The following is a 20,041-nucleotide window of genomic DNA, read 5'->3' as shown; positions in this document are numbered from 1 at the left end:
AAATACATAATTGACATAATAACATCATAACATATTAAATGAAAAGCCAGAAAAAAATATTTAAATATATAAAGACTTTAATGAAAATTGCATCAGTTACATCAATACCAAAGAATCAAAACTGAGAGAAGTCACAACAGCATAAACATCAAAATCAAATACAACAATTACATAATACACTGACATGTTAACCATAATAATACTTAATAATACGAATATGTACAATAATAAATATCATAATGCCAAAAATATTAACAACAATTCAAGTGTCTTCTGCATTGTGTGTTAAACACAAAAAAACATCTAACTGCTTATTTTGTATATCCTAATATGTGTTGGTTGTGACGTGTGTAGCTCAAAGTCCCCAAGAAGTATGCAACAATGATTGGCAATCTGCATATTTATAGAGTGTGAAAGGTCTATAAATTCGCCCAGTGCGCCTTCATATTTTACGATGATGTGTATAAAACGTCAGTAACCCCACAAAAACCGCACTGGCATATTTGGAGAGAGAGCCCATACAACTATTGAGCTGGGAATTGTGCGGGTGCTCATTGTAGCTAAACATCCGATATAAAATTTTATGAACTCCTCCACGTGGGAGATTTACTGCGTATCCTCGTCGGTTTTTACGGGGTCAGTAAGTGGCACCTAGTATTCACAGGTCGTGTTTATATTTGCGTGTGTCGGTGTTTTACAGCGCATGGTGCAAGTGTGTCGCCCTAGCCTTTACTCGATTACACGAGGAGGATGTGTTTGTTTTATTCTCATACATTATTTACTATTGTGTGATGACTAGAATTGCATCTTGCTTTATATGTGTAGTGTTTAATGCAACATTTTGGGTTTCAAGAACATGAAATGCTATGTTGACCCCCTAGTGCCCATAAAATCTAAACTAGTTTCTGGAAATTAGTGTAAAACATCATTAGGGCCTGACATGACAAACAGCAACTCATAACAACTTTATCCGTTTTTAAAGAGGGGACCTTCCTTGCTTTAAACACCTCATAACCTCCATGCAAAGACAACTAGCTCAAATCAGACTGTAGTGAAATGTACTACCATGTGTCTCTTCATATTTTAACCACTCCATAACTCCATTGATCATCTTACAACAAAGCATTTTTTGTGATAAACATATCATTGATCATATTTAAAGCCTATTGGGTTGTTGCTTATGATTAGTGCAGCTCCTCTCAAGGTGGATATACGTAGGGCCCACGTCTGACCGGTCGTATGAAGATGAAGGGGTGGGGGTGGAGGAGGGTGGGGGGCGCTTGTGGTGGGGGTGGTTCGGTGGGAAGCTAAAAAAAGGAAAAAGAAAGAAAAGAGCAGCGGCTGTGACTGTGCCGCTTTGAGCAAGCCAGCTTTAACCCAAGCTAACGCACATCTAAAGCACATGCCATGAGCCGGGTTTGAGCCTGCAAACCTGAAAAAAACACTCACGACTGCGAGCGAAATCCGATGAGAGGAACGGCTCAGAGAGAGTGAGCTGCCGTAGATTGTCCAAAGGGGCAGCGTTTCTCCTAGTTCCGGTTTGTCTGCCTGTGCGCGCTGTGCGAGTTGGGACCCTAAACAAAAGGCTGCCATCATCCTAAAGGAGATATTCTACTGCGAGAGAGCCCGTCTGCTTGATGCTAACTAAACATGAGCTCCTATTTTGTTAACCCTCTTTTTTCTAAGTACAAAGGCGGCGAGTCACTGGAGCCAACTTACTACGACTGCAGGTTTCCACAAAGCGTTGCCCGCAGCCACACGCTGGTTTACGGACCCGGAGCAGCCGCACCGGGCTTTCAGCACCCGTCCCATCATGTGCAGGACTTTTTCCACCACGGGACCACCGGGATCTCCAACCCCGGATTCCAGCAGAACCCGTGCGCTTTGGCTTGCCACGGAGACGCAACGAAATTTTATGGATATGAAGCCCTTCCGAGGCAAACGCTTTATGGTACCCAGCAAGACGCAAGCCTAGCGCAATACCCAGACTGTAAATCGTCGAGCAGCTCTAACCCCGGAGAAGGACAAGGCCACTTAAATCAAAACACCTCTCCCACTCTTATGTTTCCTTGGATGAGACCCCACGGTCAGAATCATACAATTATTTCCTATTCTTTCTGTGTTACTATGTGTACGCGGGCGCGTGTGTGTGTGTGTGTGAGCGTCAGTGTGTGTGTGTCTGTAAGTATGTGTGCACGTGTTCTAAATATGCCTAAGTATACAGTCAGTGTATCTCTTAACTATAAAACGAAATAAGTCAGGGAACATGATGGGACACATACAACCTGTACTGCAGGCTGCTGTTACTCTGCAGCACATGTCCATACAGGGCTGAATTTTTGCTTTCAAAAGTGCCTTTAAACACTGAATTGCTGATCACAGCTCATAACACAGGCTCTTTGAAGTCAATTATCGTTGACATAAGATATTTCACAAACTGTAAACGCACTAGGGGAAGGATAAATAAGTCATAGTTTAAAATATGGTGTTGCCACACACACCAGCATGCAGAGTGACAGGAGGGTTAGCTGAAACACAACATGCCACGATTAAACAGAATCCGGGTTTTAGGGGTTTGGGGGTAATTTGACCCACAGGCCCAATGTGCCCCGGACATTTACAGCCATAATCATGAGGGCTTTGTAGATATTACCTCCTCCATTCATGGATCATTCTGTTCAGGCTATCAGGCTACATTAACTCCACACAGGTGTAAGCTTCGTTTTTATCTGCTCACAGATATATTTATCATCAGTCTGCTCCCATCTGTTGTTACAGGGCAGCTTAATCTGCCTCTTTTCGCATACTTTCCCCCCCTCTTCTCGTGTCCCCCCTCTGTGTGTCACTGTGTGTGTGACTTAAAATCTCAACCAGGCTTGTATAGGCCCTTGTGAGGAAAATCATATTCTTATGTGCCCCTGTAGTTTGACTACTTATTTAAAATACAACATATTGATTTTGTTTGTATTAGCATCAACAAACAGATGGCAATTAAGGCACTTTGACCCAAACTTACAGGTATATGAATTAATAATTGATAGCCATTTTACATAAATACAGTATCTTAATCACACTTACACACTAACCCCTTAGTGAAGTGAAAATCGCAGCTCCTGCAGATAGATCTGTAAATGGTATAAACATAACATTAATTTGAGATATTTACACACATTTTGTACAATATGACTTATATTTGTTGAGTAGTACATTTACAATCTCACACTTCAAATAAGGACTTCCCCCGCTCTGTATGAGTGAATGTGAAAGCTGAACGACTAGAATTTATGCTGAGGGGAAGCAAATGGAGAATTAATTACAAGTCATCTGAATATATTTTTTATGGGGGACCGTGGTCAGCCCAGCTAACCTTTTGGCTTTATTTTATTCAAGCCCCAGGAAGACGGAATGGAAGGCAAACCTACAGTCGTTACCAAACTCTTGAACTGGAGAAGGAGTTTCTCTTCAACCCTTACCTGACTCGCAAGAGAAGGATCGAGGTGTCCCACGCCCTGAGCCTCACCGAGCGGCAGGTGAAGATTTGGTTTCAGAACAGGAGGATGAAGTGGAAAAAAGAGAACAACAAAGACAAGTTTCCGGGTCAGAGAGGAGAAGCTGAAACTGAAGCTGAAGCTGAAGCCGAGGCTGAGGCTGAGGCTGAGGCGGAAGAAGAGGGCAACGAGGACGGTGAAGTGGAAGAGGCAGAAGAGAAAGAAGCGGAAGAGAAAGAAGAGACCAAGGAGTGATTTTATGGTCCTTTTTATGGTTATATGGCTGAAAAAGAGAAAAAAAGAGAGGTCCCATAAACAGACGAAGAGTCACAAGGAGGCAGAGAGCGTCCACTTTATGACCACCCCTTTCATTTTGTCAAGAGGCAACAGGAATCCCTCTTAATATTGCTGTCATAAATAGACAAAATTATCCCTTCTCGCGATTATTCTAAAATGAGTTGCATTTCGATTTTTCTGTAGAAGCTTCAAATGTTCAAAGCTTTAGCATACTTTATTTTATAGAACAGTCGCCCTTGCAAAAAAAAGGGTAAATTAAATCGCATGTAAGATGGAAAATGGCTTAGCTATTTTTTACAATTTGCTTTGAATAACTGCGTCAAAAGCATAGCCAATTAAGATAATTAATATCAAAACATGACCAACGCCGACCTTTGTTGTAAATAGATTATAGCTTACATTTAAAAGAACATGGACGTCATTTCAGAGTAGCCTTTCCGAAAATGTAAGCGAAATGTAGGCCTATAACTTAGTATTAAGTGTTCAAACATCATCGCAGCAGTTGCATCGGCTAACGGCCTGTGTAGAAACCACAAGTTTTATTATTATAATTGTTACTGTTACTGTTTTACTCGTTTTCATGTGAATGGCCTAGACAAAGATAGCCATTAGCTCCTCAGACATCTTTTTCTAGGATTTACCAGGGAATTGCAATCGTTTGAAATCCTTTGATGCTACCTAAACCTGGGGGAATTGCAATAGAGATTTCTGAATATAGAGATTTCATATGGTTTTAATTTTAAAAGTGTTCTATATCAACATTATATTATTAAGTTATGTATGTAGCATTTACCCAATATACAATATTACACTTGTTGAAGACAATTTGTGAGTCTTGGGAAAGACAATTAGCTCAAAGCCAAGCAAACAATTTTGAGATTGTACTACGGCACTACCTAAACTCAGAGCCTTGCCTTTGCTGAATTTATATTCCTCACTTGTGGCATTGCTCTGACTTGATTGCAATCTATTTCCCCAACAACTAAAACTGCCTATAACGCACATGAACTGTGTAAGATAAAACCTGCTACAATTACAATGATTTTAAAGTAAGGGATTTTTTTTATTTTAATGTGCTGGTGACATAGCGTAGTTGTTTTGCACTGAATATAATCTTTATGTACGTCTTGTTATATATTGATGTTAACAATATGCTCGTTTCCTGGTGTTTCTCCTGTGAAAGACAGAATTGTGTGTCCCCGCCATTGTTGATGTAAAATCACAAATAAACAAGATGGCTCACTACCATTTCTGTTTTTTATTGATATTGCAGCCTCGGTTACTGACATGATTACCTTTCCCCCCCACACACATGTTAACATGTATAGCGCACACACATACATTTACAAAGAGTACAATCTAATATGCAGTTTAATACACATGTCATCCTTTTGCCTCTTCTTTGCTTTTCTCTCGAAGTATGCTCTTTGGAAGGCTGTAGAGGCAAATATGCGCCTTATAGTTTTCATATCCAGAAGTCTTTTGATGCAGACAATCCCAACAACTCAACGAGGAGGTGGCTTAACGTGCAACCATGTTGATGCTTTGATGATCACTTGATTTTTAGCACATATGTGCTCAAAACATTTACTCTCGGCGACAGGAGGGAAGAGGAATCAAAGATTGCCTAATTTAAACTTTAGAACTTATTCGATAAAAATAACACGCCAGACGTGCGTTTGCAAACGTATCCTTTTACCTTTTAAGGAAAGGTTGCGAATCCCGTTCACAGCATGCATACTCTCCAAAGCCAGTCGTGTTTGATTCATCCTCTTAATAAGAAACTTCCTCTCTTCAGGGAGAACACGAAGCTTTTCTTAATGAATCTTGGGATGAATAATGGCTGTTTAAGATGAGATGAACAAACATCTGGCGTGATATTAATGATGAGACTAAATAATTGCAAAGCATAAGGGAGGCTTTATCTGTCTATACCATGCAATGTGTTGTGTGAATCCATGGTGTCCAGACAAACCTCCGGAAAGCATCGGAGCGTAGAAATCAAAGCGGAAATAAGAGGCCAAGTGCAGGTAACACCTTGTGTTTCCTCCACTCCTGCCCAGCTGCTGCTGCGTTTATTATGACGCTTTAGGATTAACGGAGGAAATGAGGAGTCAACATAAAATCCCAATATCATTGAAGTAGCACAGACGGTGCAGAAATGTAGGTCACCTAAAGTCTTCTTAGAATTGACCAGATACAATAGGCTATAGCTTTATTATTATTATACACATAAATGTAATCGTTCTTTTGCAATAGTAATTGGACCTTTTCTCCATGTTTGCAACACCATTTTACCCACTTTTAACTGAAAGACGAGCTCTATTTTTTATTTTGAAGGCTTATAAAATATATATTTGTTTTACTTTGATGTAATATTAGTTTTCTTCTTGATTATGGGCGTCTCTCCTTGTGGTGGTTTCAGTTTCATGAAGCTAAATTATTTAACACTCCTGGTGCAGCCAGTCTGCTTTGTATCCGCTCAGTTAGAGAATAGCTGAATAAACTGTAGGCTGATACATTGGGAAAGCAAATACTTAATACAAATACATTGAAACATTATTCAATTATTTATTTATTGGGTTCTTAACATGTTTTACAAAGTTTAATTTTTTTTTTATAATTAAAGGTAGATTAGGAGAATTGAAAAAGTAAGACCAAAACGGAATCATATGTTTAGACACAGGACACATATGAACAAAGCCATGCATTTTCTTCAATAAACAATTGATTCTTAATAGTTTAAGCCATGTAATTATTTTTAATCAAAACGAACATCTAGATAAATATAGAAGGTAAAACATTTAATCTGGGTGAGTTTTGAAGTGTATATATACAACAATATCGCAACGAAAACCCCGTGTTACCAACAGGCTTTTCGATTGCATTTTGTCTCTGTAATAAAAGGCAGATTGCCAGCAAGCTGCTTTTTAATTTCTAGATTTAAGTCCAAGCTGAAAAGGAAATGCATTCTGGCAGATCTTTACTTTAGGGCTTTTCCCTTCAATTGTGTCTTGTGTTTTTCTGAATGAAACAATGTTGCGTCAAAACGCAGCCTTTTTACCCAGGGTGTTTATAGCTCTCTTTAGGTGCGTGTAGTCTTTAGAAAATTCCGGATGTGTCCCCCAAGTAACAGCTATTCTGCACCATTGTGTGTGTGTACTTTTACCACAGGGCTGACATAACCAATAAACTTTAGTGTACCTGCTGTAAACTTTATTGGCGGTGTAAAGGCTCGGCTTGGATGGCTCTGCATCTTTTGTCTGTGTGTGCCGAGGCTCAGTGTGGATATCACGGCCTGCAAGGACAAGATGCACCGCTCATCCGAGTAGGTAACTCACATCTTTTTTAATATTTGGATGTAGGACATTTATGTTATGAGTTACGCAGACTAAATGTCATCATTTCATTTTTCTTTTTTAAACTAAAAGCTCCTGCTCTAGTGGATTTATAAGACAACAACTGCGCTTAAATTAAAAATATTTCTCCTCTATTGTTCTTTTTATCTGGAATCTTCTTTCTTTTCTATTTTCTAATAAACGTATTTCATTGCAATATATTTGTTGAAGGTGAAGACATTTGCCTGTAAACCCTGTGGCCGCCTTATGTTGTCCTTGTTTCTAAAATGTACAAATGTACGTATTTTGTCCTTGTCGGTGGGTGTAATTATTTTATCCTGTTGTAAATTCGAACCGGATTTACAGTAGGCTATATGTTGTTTTCAGAAGGTTGGAAGCTGCTGTTATGGGGGTGTGTGTGTGTATGTGTGTGTGTTCTCTGCAGGCTTACAATCTCTACCTTTCTTGCTTTTCAAGTTTAAAATGATAATACCCTGCAGCCACTCACATTGACATATACTCTTCATTTCATCACGCATGCTCGGGCATGTAGTTCATGTTTGATATGAAGAGGGTAACATGATATCTGCTTTCTGACATATCCGAGTCAGTCAGGTACACAGAGGCCCTGATAGGAAAGTGTAGTTTAGCTAATTGAAGTTTAATCAGACATCTCCAGGTCTCATGCTCCTCTCTCTCTCTTTTCCTGTCTTCCCTCCCTCTGATTATTTCTCACACACTTTATTTCCCATTTCCCTTTGGATAGGTACACTATGGCATACTGCTTGTCCACCAGGGGAACTGTCATATTTTTTTGACGCACGTCTGATCTGTGACTTATGGGAAATCTCAGCATCGTGCTCCATAGCGTGTGGCCATTTTTAGTTTTGTGCAATCGAAAAAAAGAAAGGGGAAGAGATGGGTGCAAACATTCCTGGTTGTTAAAGGGAGAAATTTACAGCTGAGTAATAAAAGTTTACGACTGAATCCTTTCTGCGATTGGCTGCAGCGAGCCACGTGGCCCACGCTCTATGAACATGAACTTTATGCTGTTGTCTATTCTCTGGTCCTTCCCTTGTATCAGCAGCAGACTAAGCTGGGGCGTAGAAACGTCTTTTTTTCTTTATTCTCATATATAATCACTGCACAGACATCTTGGCGCTGATTCGTGTGATATTCATCCGTTCTCCGACTTCCTGACAGAGGGATCTTCGGGACAGTCACCGCCTCTCCAGCCGCTGCGTTTATCCCCCCCCCGGAGGCAATAAAGCCGCGACTGTGAAGGAAAAAAGGAGCCATGCTAGAAAAGACTTTTCTCGGCAAACAGACAGCCTGCCTCCACGGGCTTCTTATCGCCAGGGTGTGAAGACAGTACGCGGGAGATGTGCACTCTGTTGATATTTCCCTCTCGCCATCGTGACCCCTCAGCTGCTCTGTTGGACCACAGCGAAGCCACAAACTACGGCGAGCCTATCTGGGGTAAGATTACACATATCTCTATCACTCTTTCTTAATGTTTTCATGTTGTGTTTGGCAATCCGCCGGTGTTGGCCGGGTTGAAATGATGAATGATGCAGAAGAGTGAGTGAGATGTCTATTCTGTGTAGTTGTGACCTGACCTGTAGCCTGGGAGGCTGCTGATGCCCACGGCAATTTGCATTGTGCTTTACTGGCTGATGTGGAAGCACCTGCATGTGTGTACTGGCCGCTTAAACCTACATTAGCGAGGCATTTAAGAGATGCTGTGCCAATGTGTGGTGATGAATTGCCTAATGATAGTAAACTTTGTCATCACTCACAGGCCCTGCTGACCAGGCAGTGACAAATTGCAGTCAATTGCTCTTATTAGATCTGGTTCCCATAGTTGTTGTCACTTGTTATATTTAGTCTGTGCCAAGGGCCTGGATATAACATGCATTTTTACGCACGCACATGCACGCAGACACACATATGCACCCACTGAAACACAGATCCCGGCAGTGCCCCCTAGCGATCAGAAGCGTGGCATGTGGAAGTGGGCGGATGTTGAGGCTTGTTGTTTATGGCTGCTGGTTTTCGGCGGCGTTTCACTGCGGATGTCAGCTGACCCAGCTGTTACAATGCTGCCACCGAGGAGGGTTCCTGTGTCTGATTTGTTGTTGTCACCTCGAAGTATGAGAGATTGGTCTGCTCTATGGTTTTGTTCTGATATAACGAGATGCAGCGATGTGTTATTAGATGCTGTGACATAACCACTGACGACATTATGATGAGCACCATGAGATTTTATTCACCCCATTGCATAAAAGCATCACAAATATCATCTTCATTATCATCCAAACCACCAGCAATAACGACACACATTTTAACATTAGTGGACAGGGACAGGGTGATATCATTGAACAGCATGTAGTACACCAAATCAGATTGTGATCATATGCACTGCAGTTCGTCGATTTATTTTGACTGAAAGAAATGTTATTAAAAATGTCAGATGTTTTTCTAAATGCTATAGGCATATGGAAAATAACACAGATCAAGATGAAACCCATTTTCATTCCTGTTTTTGTGTTCCTTTGTGTTTGTGTGTGTGTGTGTGTGTGTGTGTGTGTGTACACCCCCCCACACAATATAAGATACAACCAATTGTTAAAGATATATTAATATAGAAGGCAAGGGATACTTTATTGTCCTTTTACCCCATAACAAAGTAATTGCAGAAGTATCCAATGGCATCTTAAATACCACACCGCCATGTGTGTGTGTGTGTGTGTGTGTGTGTGTGTGTGTGTGTGTGTGTGTGTGTGTGTGTGTGTGTGTGTGTGTGTGTGTGTGTGTGTGTGTGTGTGTGTGTGTGTGTGTGTGTGTGTGTGTGTGTGTGTGTGTGTGTGTGTGTGTGTGTGTGTGTGTGTGTGTGTGTGTGTGTGGCAGTAGTACATTTTTGTGTGCATTTGAAGTTGAAAGCGTTTGTTTTTTCAAAGCTCAGTTTGCTGAAAAGCTCCCTCTGTGTTTTATTATTGTCTGTGCTGAAACCAAATATTTTTAGTGTCGTAAAGTGATTTCATGCGTCTGTGTCCCCTGCTGAAGCTCAACAGTCTCTGCGTTTCAATGTTGTAAAACACACTCATTGGCAAGCCTCGTTCTGGAAGCCTTTAAAGTCTTATAACCTACTGTTACAAACGTTGTTTGCTTTTCCTTTATGAAACATTGCTGTTGCAATGGATCGTGTCGCTGCTGCCCAATATGCCTGCAGAGAGAAAGAGAGAGAGTTAGAGAAACAAAGAAAGGGAGAGAGAGAGTCCATTTAATACATGACATTTGGGTTGTTAGGTAAATCTTAGTTTAAATATAAGAGGGGAAAACCACAGACTATTGTTTTGCCCTGCAGCGTTTTAAAAACCAGAGATAGCTTCGCATAAAACTCCATGAAGTCATGAATCTGTCCGCATCACCACATTTAGAACCTCACTTACAAATCCCGACAGGGCAAAATTTTTGCCTTCTAATGGTCATAATTTATGATGTGTGGATCAACATGCGCTCATTGGGCAACAGCTTCCTGAGTGCTTAACGAGCATAAAGTCGAACACTTCCGGACATTAATTGGGCTAGCCAGCGATGGTAAAGTGCTTATAGAGGGCTTTACATTGTTAGTATGTGAATTACTCCTTATTAGTAAGGTTAGAAGCGGGGGAGAGGAAAAAGCATCAGGGGTAGACCACGCTTTGCCTTCTTTGCTGTGTTTTTAATCATGGCCGATAATGTAGAAATTTTACAGGTCCCATATAACTAATTCTGAGTGATGTTGTGCTGTGGGATATTGATGTATAAGAATGCAAAAGAGAAGTTAGAGGTTCATGGACGTGGATGGGCCCTGTTGTGTTGTATGGGGAGCAGGCTGATAAAGTAAGGCCTTCAGCTGAATAACCAATTAAGAGCCACGTTAAAACCAATCCAGCATGATAGTAGTCGAATATCCCTCAAAGATATAACAATAATAATATAAATGATTATAATATTTATAATAATATAGCCCTGTTGCGGATGATCTATTTCCATCATGCGTATAGCCTTCCTTGCGCATTCACCGTGGATAACTACTACACATGAAGAGGATACACTATTCATTATTGAATTATTAATTCCAATTAATAATATCCATGGTTAGTACTTAGTACCAGGCTATTGTTAATAATTTATATTTTTTGTCTCAGTCCTTCCTAGTACTTTCGTTCATCGCCGCTCTTAATATCCTTTTAAAGATCGTGGAAACGTGGACCAAACGGCTCCATTCCTTCCTGCATCAAAAGCCGTGCATGTGATTTGCCTCACGGGCCGCAATAAAACACTAAAACACGAGGGGAAGAATGACCTTTCTAATTCTGCACACTGCCACAGCCTCTGCTGCATTCCTGCCTCTCCAGTCCACACATTGGCTTTAGTGTTCAGCCTTTATTTACAACCTAAACTTTATGGACCAGTGGGGCTGTGAATAACAATTAGGGAAGATCTGTGTTTTGAAATCCAAATATTTTCTATATATAGTTTAGATAAAGCTTTTAACAGGTATATTAATTAAAAAAGTAAACGCGTTTTATATTGATTAAATTACACCAATTGCTTAGTAACGACAACAGAAAGTGTTATAATAAACCAAACAATACATAATCGTGTTCTCATGCTGTTTCTGGCGCAGTGAGTATGACAAATCAAGAAAGTAACACTGACTGCCATTCATCAAATGAATCACATTCTGAGCTTCATTTGAATTGTGGACAATTCAATTCGAATTTACTTCTTCAAAATAGTGACAACTTTTTTTTTGTTTTCTGTAAATTGTTGTTTTGTAACATTTAGCAACACTGTGGGTTAAAAATGCATTTAGACAAATTGGGTCTCCCAGAAGTTTTATTCTCCCATGTATGAGTGTGCGTCCCATCTTTAAACTGATTCGTTACTTATTATAAAAGGGAGGATGAAATAATGCCAGGAAAGCAACTTTAGTGCTTTATTTGTCTACAATGTGTGCGACGAGGATGTCACATATGGCCACGAATAAGGTGAAGGGAAACTTTTATTGCACCAGCTACTTCCTTCTCTTTGTTCTTGTCTCTTTTATGGGCTATTCAGGATCCCAAACAACAGACCAAACAGTGTTGCACGTTTAGGCTGCAAGTATTCACCCTATTGAAGAAATCAATGATGTGGACCAATAGACTGCTGCGTTTGAACAGACATTATTCAATAACTGTATTGATTATTCTTATTGTTATCTATTATTGACTGTTGCGGAAAAAACAAGATAATGTGAATGATATTGTTTTAAATTAATATGTGGAGCTGCATTGTTTTATCCTGTCTAAACGCGCTTGTTTTATTTTTATTTTTTGAAATGCCGATGGTGGAAACCTGCGTTTTTATTAGGTGTACACAAAGTAATTTAATTATATTGAACACAAAAATAGAGTGGTTGAAGCTGGTCTCTTTTATATTATTAATGTGGAATTTTACGCATTTAGAGGTAGCAAATTTCTCTATGTCAGGCGTCTTGTTAAATTTTTGCAGAACACCTCTGAAGTCATTTTGTAACCCATAATTTGCTACTGAGATAATTATCGGTTCCCCTTCCCCCTGTGTGTGTCTGAGGAATGTCGAAGTATGATCAGAACAGTGGAAAAAGACTGGGACATGCATAAGCATTTTAACACGTTGCATTTTACTCCTATGTTGGTGCGTAAAAAGGAAAGGATAATTTATTGTTATGAGTTAAAGAGACTGTACCTGAGGGCTATCGCCGGGCACAGTTGGTTTGACGTTTGCTGGACAGTCGCATAACTGATTAGATTTTCAAAATGCAAAAATGATCCTCTGAAACGCAGCTCTTTACTAGTAAGTCGGACCTACACACGCTGTTTGCCTTTACTTTATGCCTCCACGTGCTGTGCAGTGCGTTCATTTCTGGATCTGGGAGATTGCTACTCGTGTTGCAGGGCTTTGCTGCAGAGATAGTTGTTGGTGTGCTGTGGAACGTCACTTGTTTTATTGCCTTCACAGAAGAGAGACCATAAACGCATTCTTACCACCTACACCCTCCCCCAGTTCACTGCAAAAGCATTGAAATTGCTCACATGCCAGATAATTCATACGGAAACATTAACAATGTTAGAAACTCGTCGATATGACCGAGATAAACAATAAATGCCAATATTAATTTCAGTATCCACACAAAGCCTGTCCGTCCTGCGGGATGAGGGCATGTAGATATTGCAGACCATCGCTGCAATGGTGTTGTGAAATTAAAACAGATTTTTTGGAAACACACACACACACACACACACACACACACACACACACACACACACACACACACACACACACACACACACACACACACTACATCTACCAGAAATCTCGAGAATTCAAAATCGCAGGGAAGGGTTTTGACTTAACCTATATTTGAGTAAATGTGTGTAATTGCTGATTGCTGAAATAAACTCTTTAACACACCGTTGGAGTTGTGCTCACATGTGTTTTTATGCAAATGTTGTGCCTTGCTTTGAATGTGATCACTGTAGGCTACTGAATGACATTGCCCACATTTAGCATATACTTCCTCCTCAAATATCATATATTCTTAAACTTCAAGTCAAACATTTCTCATCCAGCCTCGCTCACAGAGTGCCAATCCAACTCTACGTTGTGTTTATCGGCATTTAGCACTAATGTTCAAGCTCTGAGCTAAAAGCTACAGTTTCTCCTTAACTCCTGCCTCTCAATTGGTTGAGAACGGTCAGCTGACGTTGTCATATTGTCTCTCACCGAGCCAAGCCTCGGCTATAACACTCGGGTTTGTGCGTCTTAACCGGAGATTGGAAATTAATAATATAGAATCCTCAAACTAGTCCACGTCCAGTTAGAGAAGAAGAAAGTCGAGGGGGGAAAAGAAGACATTGGAGAAAGGTGTGGTTGGTTGACACAGACGGGAAGGAGATTTACTGAGAAGGAGATTGAAAAGCGACCGATAAAGAAGTGGGGAGAGTTGGAGAGAGGGTTACAGGCAAGGTATGAATTCTTATTTCGCAAACCCGTCGCTCTCCTGCCATTTATCCGGTGGTCAAGATGTTTTGCCTAACGTACCCCTGAACTCCACCACCTATGACACAGTCAGACATTTTTCGTCGTACGGTGCTGCTGTGACCCAGAATCGGATATATGCACCTTTCTACTCTCCTCAAGACAATGTCGTTTTTGGCTCTGGCAGGGCACAATATGAATATGGATCAAACGTGTTTCTTCAAGACAAGGACGTGCTCCCTAGTTGCCGGCAAACAAACATGGGACTCAATTCACAAAGCCACATTGCTCAAGAGTATAGTTTGGACCAAGGAAGAGCAGGAGCGCAGGATCAGAAAGCCAACATCCCGATCTACCCGTGGATGCAGCGAATGAACTCACACAGCGGTGAGTTTTACTACGACAAATAAATTAAGGAAATGGGCCAGTTTTACGATATGTCTTACCAAGAGAGTAAGTTACTTTTTATGGCCCCATAAAACATTACTGTATCCCCTAGACTTGTAGATGGGCCTTTACATGTGCAAACAAACAGCTTTCATATTAAGAGAGATATAGTAGCTATAATCAGTAGCGTGAGACAGGGAGAATACATTATGATGCTTTCATTATTTTAGATAATAAAGCAAAGATGCCCTTTGGGATAGGATTTCTCTATCAGTTAAAATGTGTTTGGTTTTCTTAGTGGATTTGAATAACAATTACGATGATAAAATGAGATAAAACTTATTCCTAACTGCATTAAAGTATTATTAGATCACAGACAGAAGCATGCCTTTTTTATTTAAAATGTTCTTAACTTTATAAACAATTAAATCAGTGAATTCACTTTGCATTTCAGCAGGAGTGGGATACGGGACAGACAGACGCAGAGGACGTCAAATATACTCTCGTTACCAAACACTTGAGCTGGAGAAGGAGTTCCATTTCAACCGCTACCTGACCCGGCGCAGACGCATCGAAATCGCCAATGCGCTTTGTTTAACAGAGCGGCAGATCAAAATCTGGTTTCAGAACCGACGCATGAAATGGAAGAAAGAGAGCAACCTGACATCCACGGTGACTGGAAGTGAACAGACAGCAGCCTCTCCGGAAGAGGAACGCAGTGGCGCAATTGAAGAAGAAAAGGATGAGGACAAGAAGAAAGAATAGTTTTTTTTAAAAGATGATGGGAAAGAACACCTGATGACCATTAAAACCCAACATAACTACCTAAAAAAAAATCGACATGGACTTGAGAGCGACTTCACTGCATGATGGCTAGCCCGCAGCTCTCCCACTTATATCCCATGCTGACCACAAGAGTGTTGAGCCATAGATATCAAGATTATTTCAGCCATATATGGCCCCCTTTGACATTTGGAGCGCTGATTTTTTTATTGCAATGTCTCACTTGTATTGTGAAAATAAAAAGAAGTGTTCATTTATACGTTGTTTCTCATGCCAGTAAAATCTATGTATTTATCCCCCAACACCCCATCCATCACTGTGAACTCTTTGATCACCTCATAAAATACAGTGTTGGTCAGACTTAACTCAATGTTGTACATACACATTCCACGGAAGCAAAGCAAAGGACCGGACGGACACTTTATTTGATCCTAGTATAACTAGTACTTGAATCATCTGCAGAAAAGTGTCCTGCATAAACATGAAAGTTGCACGGATATAGACTACAGTCCACACACAACTGAAATGCCTGTATATAATCAAAGTAACAGTATACTATGTAAATCCAATGAGGACTGCATTTAGCCGCTTTGATAGACGCTGCATAACATAAAACTGCGCTTAGCCCTCTTTTGTTTGATCATTGACACAGTAGGCTTTCCTTGTGAGATAGATTTGTACACTAGTAATTCTTCACATTTGTTTGGGAGTTACGAATTCATGTTTTGTCATAACTGTGTATCATGCAATAAAATATTTGTAAAAACTTAAACATCGTCTTGATTCTGGGAACATTGCACTTCAGATGACCGCATATATTAAGACTCGTTATAATACGCACCAAACTCAGAGCATGAATCTGGTTTGTTATTACATTTTAATATCATCATTACCTTTATGGGGAATTGAGGCTGTTAAGGCAATTGGGAAACAAATAAGCTAATTAAGTGATTTTTAAGCAAATGCTGGCCTCTTTAATATGAAAAATGCAGCTTAATTGGCTTCATAGGAGCCCGGGAATGAGCTATGTTCCAATATCTCTACATTTTTCTAGTTGTGCTCCTATAACACAACTTCCAGACACGTAAAATGTTCACTTCCATATGCGTAAATATATTTCTAACAAATGAGCACTTTAAAGTGTAATCGTCATTATTATTATTTGTATTATTGTTGTCATTGTTCTTATTAGTAGCCTATGATATGGGGCTGTTCGTGCACTCGCAGTGTGTCAGGACAGAGACTTCTGGCCGGTTCTGACCGTCCTGCCCCATACCAGACACCAGATGACGCTCTTGTCTTACTGTCCTGCCCTTTTTGCGCTAAAGATCCCTGCCTGGTCCTCAACAACAGCTCAAAGTTTACCGGACACGTTTCTGCTATTCATCAATATCCCCATTGAGTATCAAAGCCAATTTATGACTGGCCAACATGTGCACGTGATCCCATACAAATACCCCATATTTGGGCAGCGCACGTCGGATCAAGAATTAAAAAAAAGATACCAAAGCCTACTCCACCTATAAATCGTGGATTATTTTTTAAGGGAAGACAGCTCTGAATTTTCCAAAAGCGGCTACAAAGAAACGCAATGATCAACAAAAACAGGGAAATAACCGCAACTTGCATCCCGCAGCTATCGCTAGTTTAGAAAGAAATTGTCGGTGATAGTTTGAAAAAAATGAGCTCTTATGTTGACAGCTGCAATCTCAGGCAAACAAGCGAGACAACTTCTCCTAACACTATGTTTAGTTTCGATCTTTCCGGGCGCCCGTCCAGCCACTATGAGGGTGTTAATGTGAACGGGATATTCACTTGTCCCGTCCCCACGACCTCTGTTGAACGGGAGGAGATGAAAACTAGCCTGCGTGGCATTACGGATACTCCTCTCCCGTCAGGACCACAGATAACCATGGTCTCCAGCAGCTCGTCCATGGACTCAAGCGGGCTGAACTACGGCAGCAGCACTCTGCTTGGACGAGGGGTGGACAGAGACCCGGAAAGGAGCGCAAAATCCGTCGGTAACAACGACAGCGAGAGAAACGCGGAGAACACGCAAACGGTGAAACGACACACAAATGTGAACCAGCGTCAGGACAGTGAGCAGCGGCCACAGATTTATCCATGGATGACAAAACTGCACATGAGCCACGGTAAAGTTTGCCTATTTTCTAAAGTGCGACTAAGATGCTTTCCCTTATTCACTCTTTACGCTGCAACACTTCTTTTCGCCCAATCCAGTTTCCCTCTTGAGTTTTATAGGCCAAACGCAGGAAATAATAAAAACTCGCGGTCATAAATTTTATGACAAAGGCATCCATTGCTCGTAAACCTGCTCTGTTACGGTGGAGAGGTGATCTGTGGGCTGATTTATGGAGGTATAATTGGATAAGAGAACAAAACTGATAAAACTATGAAATAATATTCACAAATTCAGCTCCAAGTATTAGTTTTTGCCCTGATGAGTTTATATTATTAGTTAATGTTTTACATTATCAGACTCACTGTGTATGTGTGTATGTGTGTGTGTGTCAGTGTGTGTGTGTGTGGGGGGGATGCTTTAGCCTTAAATTGAACTCTGGGAAACACCAATGCCCTGACCCAATCATGAACTTTTCACCTCTAAAAAATTTGAATATGCGTGCTTCTTGTCCATGCCTTGGAGCCACTGCTTGACAATTGCTGCAGATGGACAGTGAACACATTAGCTGCGAAAAGAAGCTACTTTTGTTTTGTGCTCCATATGCAAACATCCTGGAGCACACAGCATGGACGTACAAAATATACAAGTCCATTTGCAGAAAAAGGCCTGTTGCTTTACTTAGCACGCTGAACAAGTCTATAAATAGGGAACCATATCTGGAAACCATCAGATTCCATTTTCTAATCCCACTTAGACTTTAGATATTACACATCTGTTTTTTCTCCCACGATGTTATACTCCTGCTGCGTATTAAGCCGAGGCCAGTGTTTACAGGGAGGCCAGCACATTATTAGTTATCCTGTTTTACATATCACAATAACATAACATTTCTTAAGTCTAATATATATATATATAAATATATATTTTACTGTGTTAATGCCAGGAAAGAAAGAGGGGCCTCCTTTCTTAAAACTGAGTTTATGTATTGCATCTTAACATCTTCATGAGGCTGACATACACTTTTAATACACATATCTACAGTGAGGATATCAGGTTAAATTATGTTAAATACATATATTGCATATTTTAAACAAGGGAAGGGGGTTTCGTCATAAATTAATAGATGTATGCTTGTAATGTAATTTTTGTATGGATAGTCAATCTTTTAAAAATAAATGTAATACTATAAGCCTGCTATTATATTTATTAAACAGTATAATGCTCCTAACTGATTTTAATACCACTTCAGAATCGGAGGGTAAACGCTCCAGGACCAGTTACACCCGCTACCAGACTCTGGAGCTGGAGAAAGAGTTTCACTTCAACCGGTACCTGAGCCGCCGCAGGCGCGTAGAGATCGCCCACACCCTGTGTCTAAACGAGAGGCAGATCAAAATCTGGTTCCAGAACAGACGTATGAAGTGGAAGAAGGACTCAAAGATCAAAGTGAAGGAGTAAAAAGTGCAGGAGAGACCCGGGTGCATGCAGCACGTTTTCAGCCCCACACTGCACAGTGCTGGAGTGCCGCCTGACCTCCGGATGAACTGCTAGGAGCAATGACATCATGACACCGCTCTGTGTGCTTCATCACCAATTATGTGTCACTTGCTGCAGTTTGGGACCTAATGTATTGAATATCACTCTCTTTGATCAATCGGTTTACATTTCTAAATTAATTTGCAGCCCATGCGATGATAACCTCACTTTGCTGCACGAAGGGGACAAGAGGTTGAGGGGAGCTGGGGTCCTTCACGCTGCAAGGCTGTGTGATCTGCAGTGCACTGAAAGGCACAATGCTACTAATATATGTTTTTAATTAGGATAATAGTAGTGGAGGCTGGGCAAAGGCCTGTATCATTTCCAATATCATCATCATGTGATAAAACTTTAAGGTCAGTGAATCAATATAGAAAGACACAAATATTTCTGGCTGCAATCTTTCCTAAATAATAAACAGATAGTTTATCTCCAGTAAAAATACTTTTTCTTTCTACTTTTGGAACTCACTCTCTACCATGTTGCAGTGGTTGAAGGTGAGATAATGTCCTGTGAGATAATATCGTTGTGAGTGGGTTTCTGTGAAGGCATCTTCCCTGTTGTTTGTTATATCCTTGTGAATTTGAATCATTATGTATTATTCAGTCACTGTGTGTGATAATATTGTGATGTGCAATGAAGCCATTTATTTTGCCCTCTGTAAACTTACGGTGCCTGGAATAACTGATAGATGGCTCGATTGTCGATTGTAACCAATAAAGTCTCATCAAATTAAATTACATTTTCCTATGGTCAGTATGCACTTTTGTCTCGTTATTTTTCTCATATCAGGGATAGGTATTCGAATCACAAAGCTCGCGTATATTTAATGACTTGTGTGCTATAAGTCTACTGAATTTAACTACCATAAAAATTGTACCCTAAAAAAAGGAGACTACGTTTTTTAAATATTCTTTTGTTTTATTCCACTGATCACGTTTTCTTTGCGCCTGGCTCAGAATCCACTGAATTTCATTGACTGACAAACGCGCTCTGAAGTTTAAGGCCCTCATAAA

General features: G+C 40.4%; 4 protein-coding genes across 7 annotated transcripts in view; all 4 read left to right on the top strand.

Moving 5' to 3' along the window:
- LOC117494216 (homeobox protein Hox-C10a-like) overlaps window positions 1–20,041 on the top strand; it is a 54,145-nt gene that overhangs the window by 15,663 nt on the left and 18,441 nt on the right. The window contains exon 3 of the mRNA XM_034145004.1: window positions 8,327–8,602. The gene's annotated coding sequence lies outside the window, so the exon portion shown is untranslated. The remainder of the gene's footprint in view (window positions 1–8,326; window positions 8,603–20,041) is intronic.
- On the top strand, window positions 1,457–4,979 carry hoxc8a (homeobox C8a). 3 transcript variants are annotated; one of them, XM_034145011.1, is made up of 3 exons: window positions 1,457–2,086; window positions 3,391–3,611; window positions 3,654–4,979. In XM_034145011.1, exons 1-3 carry the CDS (start codon window positions 1,651–1,653, stop codon window positions 3,741–3,743), a joined length of 747 nt encoding a protein of 248 aa, XP_034000902.1. In that variant the 5' UTR covers window positions 1,457–1,650; the 3' UTR covers window positions 3,744–4,979. The 3 variants fall into 3 exon arrangements, with proteins under 3 accessions (XP_034000902.1, XP_034000901.1, XP_034000900.1); XM_034145010.1 differs by having other exon boundaries at window positions 3,648–4,979; XM_034145009.1 differs by having other exon boundaries at window positions 3,391–4,979.
- On the top strand, window positions 14,167–15,347 carry hoxc6a (homeobox C6a). Of its 2 annotated transcripts, none has more exons than XM_034145013.1 (2): window positions 14,167–14,560; window positions 15,021–15,347. In XM_034145013.1, the coding sequence occupies exons 1-2, from the start codon at window positions 14,167–14,169 to the stop codon at window positions 15,326–15,328; spliced, it is 702 nt and encodes a 233-aa protein (XP_034000904.1). In that variant the 3' UTR covers window positions 15,329–15,347. The 2 variants fall into 2 exon arrangements, with proteins under 2 accessions (XP_034000904.1, XP_034000903.1); XM_034145012.1 differs by having other exon boundaries at window positions 14,167–14,563.
- Window positions 16,911–19,752, top strand: hoxc5a (homeobox C5a). Its single transcript, XM_034145014.1, has 2 exons — window positions 16,911–17,499; window positions 18,739–19,752. The coding sequence occupies exons 1-2, from the start codon at window positions 17,028–17,030 to the stop codon at window positions 18,945–18,947; spliced, it is 681 nt and encodes a 226-aa protein (XP_034000905.1). The 5' UTR covers window positions 16,911–17,027; the 3' UTR covers window positions 18,948–19,752.

The sequence above is a fragment of the Trematomus bernacchii genome, unplaced genomic scaffold (assembly GCF_902827165.1).
Source record: "Trematomus bernacchii unplaced genomic scaffold, fTreBer1.1, whole genome shotgun sequence".
Taxonomy (NCBI): Eukaryota; Metazoa; Chordata; class Actinopteri; order Perciformes; family Nototheniidae; genus Trematomus; species Trematomus bernacchii.
This window is presented reverse-complemented; position numbering and strand designations above follow the sequence as displayed.

What these genes read in the sequence shown, in the direction of transcription:
- hoxc8a (XM_034145009.1), top strand. Translation starts at nt 1,651, where the DNA reads ATGAGCTCCTATTTTGTTAACCCTCTTTTTTCTAAGTACAAAGGCGGC. An exon ending in TCCTTGGATGAGACCCCACG is followed by an intron (nt 2,087 to 3,390) that starts GTCAGAATCATA and finishes ATTTTATTCAAG; the next exon opens with CCCCAGGAAGACGGAATGGA.
- hoxc5a (XM_034145014.1), top strand. Translation starts at nt 17,028, where the DNA reads ATGAGCTCTTATGTTGACAGCTGCAATCTCAGGCAAACAAGCGAGACA. An exon ending in AAAACTGCACATGAGCCACG is followed by an intron (nt 17,500 to 18,738) that starts GTAAAGTTTGCC and finishes ATACCACTTCAG; the next exon opens with AATCGGAGGGTAAACGCTCC.
- hoxc6a (XM_034145012.1), top strand. Translation starts at nt 14,167, where the DNA reads ATGAATTCTTATTTCGCAAACCCGTCGCTCTCCTGCCATTTATCCGGT. An exon ending in GCGAATGAACTCACACAGCG is followed by an intron (nt 14,564 to 15,020) that starts GTGAGTTTTACT and finishes GCATTTCAGCAG; the next exon opens with GAGTGGGATACGGGACAGAC.